Here is an 8,875-nt window from a genome sequence, read left to right as displayed (position 1 = left end):
TCTTCACGAGTGATCGGAAACCCAGGTCGCGCCCCGAGTCCTGTGTCACTTCCAGGACTGAGGCATCGGACCCTAAAACCACGTGAGATGGTGCAGCCTGAGAAACATGACCGTGCAAAACGGCTCAGCCAACAAGTTTATTCAACCCCTAAACGGGGTCCAAAGTGCCTCCCCTACAAAACATCAGATCGTGACAGAAACTTCCTCACACACACGCAGGAGCACCAGCAGCTCTGTGGCAGCTCCTTTCACCATCACCCACCACGCAGGAGCCTGCACGGGCACCCCAATGGCACGGTGGCCGCGTGCAGCGGAGCCCTCGGCTGCCGGAGGCCCTGCTCTCCAGCCCGACACTGTGGCGGGAGGGGGTCCCGGCGCTGCTGACCTTCAGGCCGGCCTGGAGTGGGAGCTACAGGGGAAATGACCGGTTGTCGTCCTTCCTTCCACATGGCTCCTCCTCGCTTCTGCCACCTATGGTCTCAAGGGCCTTCAGGAAGCAGGAGGCGCTGCACCCTGGAGACTGCTCTCCATTTCCCGCTTCAACCACCAAAGGCACAGCGGGTTGGGGCGAGGGGCTCTCAGGTGGGCGGCGTGTCCGGCCTCAGAAACCCATGCGGGGCTTCTTCCGCTGTGGCTGAGAGCCGGAGGGGACGGCTGCCAGCTGTCGGGGAGTGGCCCGGATGCTGGAGGCCTGGGAGGAGGACACGGTGGCACCCCCGGGAGTGTCCCCTCGGAGTGGCAGCCTGACTGAGCAGTCCCGGAGGGCCTGCTTCCTCGAGGGGGTGGCCCGGACGCTGGAGGTCTGGGAGGAGGGGACAGAGGCCCCCCCTGGGGTGTCCCCTCGGAGAGGCAGCTCAGCCATGTAGTCGCGAAGGGTCTGCTGCCGCTCCGAGGGGACACCGTGGGCCCATGGCTCCTGGGTCAAGTCCTGGGAGGGCGGGGTCACTGGGGGCTGAGGCCGAGCCTCAGCAGGTGTCCAGTCTGGGTTGGGAGGGGGGCTGGGGGCATCCGAGAGATCCAGGCGGCCGCTGAGTGAGGAGAAGGTGCTGGACAGCTGAGTCCGGCGCTTGGGCCGCTTGGGCTGTTTCTCGGGCCCCGAGCTGGGGCCCTGCCGTCTCTGCCACCAGGCTGCCACCCGGCCTTCCCAGGCTGCCTCCAGACGCTCGCTGAGCTCGTCCCCGGGGCCGGGCTCAGGGGCGGGGGGCCGCTCCTCAGTGGGGGGCAGGCCCAGGTCCCTCCGCCGCAGGAGCCGCCCCTGGGCCATGGCCGCGCGCAGGCCCTCGGGCAGCTTCCTGTCAAGCTGCTGTCGCTCAAAGCAGCGCAGCAGGCGGCGGTGGGAGAAGGTGGGTGCGGCCCACACAGGGGCAGCCGGGGGCACCTCCAGCAGGGCCTCCAGCCACCGCCTGCAGCGGGCAGTGGCCTGGGGGGTCCAGGAGGCTGTGGAGGCAGTGGAGTCGGGCCCGGGGTCTGCCTGGAGGTGGAGGTGCTGGTAGAAGACGTCTCCCGCTGCTGAAAGTTGGAAGAGTGACAGGATCGACGGGGGGGCAGAGGGCGGGATGGTGGCGGCCAGACCTGGAGACAGAATGACAGTGACCCCACGGCCTGGCGGCTGTGCGGCTCTCCAGTCCCACTCTGTCGCCCCAGCGCACCTATGGTGGGCGCCTTCAGACGCTCCTGCAGCCACTTCTGCCTCCTGGGCTCCAGCAGGGGGAAGGCAGAGAGGGAGTCGCTCCTGGAAGGGAGGGACTGGGGGGGCCCGGCCAGCCGAGCTGTGGAGGGCCCCTCTCCTGGAGGAAAGACAGACGGCTGAGGCCCTGCCCAGGCCCAGCCCCGCCCGCTCCCGCCCCCACCGGCGCCTGGCCCCTCACCTGCCAGCTGCAGCAGCTGCAGCTCCCCGGCCTGGCCTGCCAGGAGCAGCGGCCGCGGGCAGCCGGGGCGGGGTGGGGGCAGCAGCCGGGCCAGCAGGGGAGCGGAGGGCAGGCCGTGGTTCCACTTGAGCAGGGGCACCAGGGGGAGGCGCTCATCCACCAGGTAGAGGGAGAACTGGGGGCCCGGAAAGAAGACGTGGGGGAGGTGACTGGGGCATGGGGGAGGGGTGTGACGGACGGGTCTCCCCGGGTGGCCCCATGGCCCTCTCCAGGACCCCACATGGCTCTGAGGGGGTCACAGAACTCCCGGCCCAGCCCCTTCTCTGGCTCCACCTGCCCAGCCCTGCTCGGGAGGCCTTTCCGAGCAGGCGGTGCTGGGAGAAGGGTCTCAGGAGAGGCTTTTCCCCACCTTTCCCGAGCTCACCCACCCTGGACCCATGGTTGAGACACACCACTAACCCCAGGGTCCTCGGGCGGCTTGGTGGGGGCGCTGTTCCTCTTTAGCTGACATGCAGGGGGGTCGTCCAGCTTTGACCCCCACCCCCACCCACCCCCTGCAGTTGTCCTGGACCATCTCCAGCGACACGTGAGACAGTGCAGGACGGAGGAGAAGGCCCCACTCACCTGGGTGCAGACGAGGTGTAGTGTGGCATACAGGGACTCGGGACTGCACCCCCCCTAGGTACTGGGTGAGCAGCACACGTTCCCCCTTCTGGCACGAGGCTTCGGCCCCTCCGCGGAAAAGCAGCAGACCGCAGCCCGGTGGGCCCTGGGGAGCCGCCCAGGTCAGGCTCCCATGGGCCACGGCGCCCCCCGCTGCCCTCCTCCACCGGGGCCCGGCTCTGCCCTCACCTGCGTGTCCACCACTTTCACCCCCGTGCGATCACCCACAGTCAGCACTCGAGGGTGGGCAGTGAAGTCTGCCCAGCGCCAGGGAGAGGGGTCCTGGAACGCGAGGGTCTCGGGGTCCTTGTAGATCTGCCGCAGCCTTAGGGAGACGGCCGGGTGTCGGGGGACAGGCGCGCTGGCCCGGGGTCCAGCACATGGGGGGAGCCATGTGCTGGTGGGGAGGGGTTTTGTGGGGAAGGGGCATTACCCGTCCTGGGGGGTCCACAGGCAGACGGCTCCAGAATGGCTGCAGACGACCAGCTCTCCGGGCAGGTGAGGGCTACGGGGCACACAGGGGTCAATGCTGGCCCGCCCCCTCTCCACGTCCGTCTCCACGAGACCCGCCCCACTGAGCCCCCTCACCTGAGGCTGATCCCTGTGGCCCCCTTCTCGACCTGCAGCACCTGCAGCGGGGCCGGCTGGCCCTGCTTCCCGACCTTCCACAGGCCACAGTGGTAGTCAGAGCGGACAGCCAGGAGAGCTGCAGGATGGAGAGGGTCAGGCGCGAGCGGTGGGTCAGTGGGCGCAGGAGGGAGCGTCTGTGGGCCTCACCTTCTCCCTGCACGGTGCGGGTCACCACCTGCCGGACGGGTCCCCGGAGCTGGATGTGGCCAGGGCCTCCGAGAACCCGGGGCTCACCGCCTGGGGTCAGACTGACCTTCTGGAAATCTGTACCCCTCACTAAGGATGAGATCGTGAGCTCTGGTCATTCAAGCCCCCACCTTCCTGCCCATCCCTGACCATGCCCAGCAAGGAAGGATACACAGCCTGTCCAGGGCACCTCCCGCGGGGTAGACCAGCTGCCCGGCCACTGGCGTCCTCCCGGGCACCCAGGCCAGCGCGCCCCCGGTGAAGGTGTCATCCAGGAGCAGCTGCTGCCACCGCAGGGCCAGCTCCTCGTGCAGCAGCTCTCCCAGGAGACTCGCCACCGACGTGCTCAGGATCGGGCCCCCGAGGATGGAGAACCGGCGCTGGCGGTAGCTGAGGTAAGCCCAGGGACAGCTGCGGGGAGAGGACAGCAGGAGGGTCAGGCTGTGGGGGACAGGGGACCATCCCAAGGGAAGCCAGGTGTCGTCGCAGGTTTTCATCAACCTAGCACTTTTTGTTTCGGGAAACCACCCACCCTTTTCCTGTGCTGCGGTGTCACGACCCAGACCTGGCCACTCGGAGTCGGCCACTGCCCCTGGTCGGAGTGATCAGCTCAGCCACGCCAGGCCAATCACACCTTTCCCGGGCGTGATGTCTCAGAGAGGACAGTGGCCCCTTCCCTGGACTCCTAAGTCATCCTGCTGCCCCTTGGAAACAGCCTGTCTAAGAATTAGGCCAGGCAAAGGCAAGTGGATGAGAAAATACAAGAGGTAGAGCCCTACTAACATCTGAACACCTGGATGCAGCCATGCCTGGAGTCCATGGATGTACAGTCCCTCCTCCCCTTAGTGCAGGTGGGAGCTCTGTATGAGCAAGTACGGCTCGTGACTGCACTGGGGGGCGGCGGGGGCGGTGATGTGAAAGCAACTGTGACAAAAACCAGCATCTGTGCCCTGGCTCCTTCCACTGCCCACCCCCGGGGAGGCCTACCCATCCCACCCTCACTGGCCACTTGCCCCCAGGGCTGGTGTCCACCGAGGTCCTCGAGGAGCCTCTTCACACTGACCACTGTCGTCTTCTTAGAGCGGCCCTGCGTGGAAAGGCCTCGTCAAGCTCACACAGCCTGGGGCTCACCCCGGCGTGAAGTGGGGGGGCCCCTCTCCTGGCTGGCCAGGGGGTACGCACCTGCGCTCCCTCCAGTTTGAAATTCTCCAGCATCAGCTGCCCCAGGGGTGCAAAGGCAATGTCCCCATGGTCCCACAAGAACCGGCTGAGCTGCAGGAGGAGAGGAGGTGGGGTCACTAGGCGCGGCCCCAGCTGCACAGCACGTCCCCCCGGGAGGGGCCACCTACCTGCTCAGTGCCATCCAGCACGGCTCGGGGCTGTCTCCGGAACTTGTAGCCTCCCCGGAAAAGCAGGTCCCGGGCAGTCACGCCAGGATCCCAGGGATCTGAGGGAAGAGGGAGGCTGGGGAAGGGCCCAGGAGCGGGGCTGGGTGGCCCAGGTGCCCAGAGGTGCCAAGGACCCTGTGGGGCGGAAGGAATCAGCTGGGAGAGGAAAGGGCCTCGGGGAAAAGGTGCAGCTGGGAGCACGGGGAGGGGCCCCAGGGCTGGAGGTCCTTACCGGGACCAGGAGGCAGCAGGGGAAGCGGCCCGGGGGCGTCCAGCTCCCAGAGCAGGCGCTTGGCCACGCGTGGCGCCCCGTCCTGAGGAAACACAACCACGGCCATACGTGACAGGGTGCTCCTGGCCAGGGCCTCGCTCGCTCTTGTCCTTCCCTAGCTCCTTCCATCTGCGCGAGGAGCCATATCGGTCGCTCTACGGACGAAGACCATGGAGGCCCAGGGAGGCCGTCCCCTGTCCCAGGCAACAGCCAGTCAAGTCGACGGCTGGGACTGGAGCCCAGCGGCCTGACTTCAGTCTGTGCTTTGACCTCCAGGCTCCACTGGCTCTCAAACAGGCCCTTGAGCCTTTACCCGCCAACCCGAATCCCAATTGAATCTCACTGACACCCAAGAGACTGTGTGGTCACTAACTCAGGGCACCTACAGGCCGCCCCACTCCCAAGGCGGGGCTGGCCTGAGACAGCTCAGCTCCCTGCCAGGAAGCCAGCAAGTTAGGCTCCTGGAGGGGCAATCTCAGGGAAGCCTTGCCAAGGAACACGCCCCACCCCCCCCACAGCCTCTGCCTGGTGTAACCCTTTGGCTTAGGCTTTGAGGAGGTCTGCCCACCCCTGCGCCCCCGGCCCACTGGGCTGGATGGGCATCCTTTGGATTTCGCTTACTCTGTAGTGATCTCATCCTTGGGCCTGTTCACTCGTCTATTCTCTCTCAAGCTCACTCTGTTCCCCTGGGGCAGGGAGAGCATCTGACTTACACTGGATGCCAGGCCGGAAGGCAGCTGGCCCACAGGAGTGGCTGTTCAGTGAGTCTTTGCTGGACAGATAGAGGAAGGAAAGAAGAGGGAGAGGGAGGCAGGAAAGCAAGCCAACAGCTCCCGCTCAGGAACCCTCGGTGGACGGCAGAGCATCCCTGGTCCCCAAAGGAGAGGATTCCGGCGCGGATCTGTGCGAGGAGCGGGGGGGCCAGGCGCACCACCCGGGCTCCCCCCGCCACCCTCACCTCAGAGGCCCGGGGCTGGGGCTCCGGCAGCGTCAGTGCGTCTCTCCAGCTGCACATGAAGGAAACATCAGGGACACCGCTCAGACCAAGGGGGCCGGTCATAAACAAAGAGGGCGGGAGCGGGCTGGGGAAGTCCATCCTGGAAAACGAGAGCCACACGTCACACTGGCCTTGCTCAGAGACCCGAACCTGCCGGCAGCTGCCAGTGTTCCTGGGAAGGCAGGGAAGGCAAAAAGGGCCCCGAGGGCGGGAGAGTTTCTTTGGGGAAGCAGCTAACAAAGAACAAACATGCAGCCTAGTGCCAGACAGTAATAAGTGCTCCATGAACACCAACCAGCCAGCCAGGAGGGAGGGGAGGGGATGGCCGAGGGTGTGGTTTTCACAGAGGCAGAAGGCATGTGGCACCCCCTGAACAACCAGGCAGCCAGGGAATGAACCCGGAGGTAGGTGACGGGACCAAGTCAGGTGGCAAGGGGTCAGCTTCCATCCCGCTCCTTCATATATCCTAATTATACATCCTCAGACGACACGCTCAAGACAAACTCAAGTCCCCCCAAAGCCAGGGACAACGAATCTTATTTGTCTGCCTTCCCACTGACAGGTAAAGTACCTTCCAAAAAATGCAGCTGACTGTGTGTTGAATAATAAATTTACATCAAAGGCCTTTGGTAAATACAAAGTGTCCCAGAAAAGCAGAAAAACAATCCCTCCTTTTTCTTTCTTCCCATTTCTTCTTACAGCTACACCTGCAGCAAGTGGAAGTTGCTGGGCTAGGGGTGGAATCGGAGCTACAGCTGCCGGCCTACACCACAGCCAGAACAACGAGGGATCTGAGTCGAGTCTGCAACCTACACCACAGCTCATGGCAACACCAGATTCTTAACCCACTGAGCGAGGCCAGGGTTTGAACCTGCATCCTCATGAATACTAGTTGGGTTCTTAACCCACTGAGCCACAACTGGAACACCAAATCCCTCTTCCCTTTTTTAATTAACCACAAAAATAACAGCAGCGCTCACTGACTGAGCACCAGCATGCCAGACAAAGGTACTACATGTCTCACTCTTCCTCTGCCTCTAAGACAGAGTTCAGGACCCTGAGGCTCAGCAAAGAGTAACTTTCCCAAGGCCAACAGTGTGATCCTCCACCAGACTCAAAGTCCAAGTTCGGAACCACTACTTGCTTTCCTGTGCATCCAGAAGCAAACACCAGCATGAGAGTTTCAGGAAGGAAAACCCTTTCCCCAGCAACAGCAGGTGCACTGTGCCTGTTTACTTTGTAACCTCTAACATCCATGTACCCTCAGCACCCCGTGAAGTGTAAGTGAAGTAAATACTTGTCAAATGAATGAATGTGTTTCTCTGGGCACGTCAGCCTCATTCTACTTGTGGTTTCTGTGTAGTCTTCTCTCTTCTGCGAGACTGCTCTCCAGAAGCAGAGACAGTATCTGATTCATTCTTGAGATCCTGGCGTGGGGCTGCTGCTGTCATTCTCTTTTCCGTAACAGGAGAGGGCAGTGGCGGGAATGTGTCTTTTCACTGCAGGACCCTTTATCGCTATCTCTCTGCTTAGAATGAGCCCCATTGCCCTTCCTACCCACCTACAAAAATCCTACTCACCCTTCAGATTGCGAGTCAGGACACTTCTGCCAGTTCTCCCAACCCTAGCCCACAACACCCTGCACCCTTCCTCCTAAGAACGCCTTCCGGTGTGGGGTTAGAGACTTACAGATGAAGCTATGTGATTCCAAACTGTTCTAAGAGTCCCCATGGAAGGGACTTTATCCCCAGTGCCTTGGTATTTGCTACATAGTAACAATCAACATCTATAAGCTGAAGGAACAAATCCAGAACGAATGGAAGAGAGAAGAAACCAAACAGCCTTAAAAATACATAGGCTGAGGGCGCTGGTGGAGCCCTTGATCTCAGAGAAGCCCCAAGACAAGACAGCCTCGACTTCCCGCCCTCGGGCTGGGCTCACCAAGCCCCTTTCGACATCCAAGGATGCAGGGTTAGTCACCGGCATTAATTCCAGGCCGGGCACGGCAAAAGGTGCGCCTGCCAGAGGATGGGAGAGTGGATGCTGGCAGCCCTTCCCTTCAGACATCCACTCGTCCAAGCCCTTCCCATCCACCTCCAGGCTCCAGAAGTTCAACCCAACAATAGCAAGACAGATTTCGCACCAAGCGCTGGGTGTCAGACAGTTGCTGCTACCACGCTTTACAGCGGCGGGATCCTCCCAACTCTGGGAGCCAGCGGCTGCTAATAAACCACTTCGGAGCCCGCGGACCTGAGCAGAGGGACCTGCCTCTGAGTCCCGGCCGGGCGGCGTGCACACTTACGTGGCCTAGGCTTCGCCGTGGTCGTCTGAGAAACGAACCTCCGCGGGCCGTTCGCCTGACCCTCGCGCCACGAGGGAGCCCGAAAGCTGAACCCAAGCCGCAACTCCCCCCACGGGACCTCCCACAACAGCGAATATTCCGACTTCCGGGCTGGGCCAGAAGTACTTCCTCGAAGGCAGGAAGTCCCGCCTCCCAGCCTGGCCTCATGGGCGCCCCAGAGCGCCACCTCCCGGGCGGAGGGGGAATGGGGGGTGGAGGCGGCCCTGTGGGCAGTAGAAACAAAATCCCGTCAAAATCCAATAGTGGGAGTTCCCGTGGTGGCTCAGTGGTTAAGGAATCCCACTAGGAACCAGGGGGTTACGGGTTTGATCCCTGGCCTCGCTCAGTGCGTTAAGGATCCGGCATTGGCCTGAGCTGTGGTCACAGATGCGGCTCAGATCCAGCATTGCTGTGGCTCTAGCGTAGGCTGGCGGCCTTAGCCTGGGAACCTCTATATGCCAGGAGTGCAGCCCTAGAAAAATACAAAAAGGCAAAAAAAAAATTCCAATAGTGAAGTCCAGGTGGATGGCC

At 62.6% G+C, this 8,875-nt stretch overlaps 1 protein-coding gene across 1 annotated transcript; it reads right to left on the bottom strand.

The window, feature by feature from the left end:
• Nucleotides 1-124: 124 nt before the first annotated feature.
• On the bottom strand, nt 125-8,450 carry TAF1C (TATA-box binding protein associated factor, RNA polymerase I subunit C). The gene is given in 16 exon segments (XM_047790580.1): nt 125-1,572; nt 1,650-1,787; nt 1,869-2,043; nt 2,493-2,537; nt 2,539-2,637; nt 2,721-2,856; nt 2,965-3,036; nt 3,120-3,237; nt 3,309-3,425; nt 3,520-3,758; nt 4,361-4,434; nt 4,530-4,619; nt 4,697-4,794; nt 4,968-5,049; nt 5,965-6,103; nt 8,306-8,450. Coding segments are annotated over 15 exon segments (2,592 nt in total). The 5' UTR covers nt 6,103; nt 8,306-8,450; the 3' UTR covers nt 125-601.
• Between the last annotated feature and the right edge of the window lie 425 nt (nt 8,451-8,875).

Source organism: Phacochoerus africanus, chromosome 8 (assembly GCF_016906955.1).
Source record: "Phacochoerus africanus isolate WHEZ1 chromosome 8, ROS_Pafr_v1, whole genome shotgun sequence".
NCBI lineage: Eukaryota > Metazoa > Chordata > Mammalia > Artiodactyla > Suidae > Phacochoerus > Phacochoerus africanus.
Note: the sequence above shows the minus strand (reverse complement) of the source record. Positions and strands in the feature narration are given on the sequence as shown.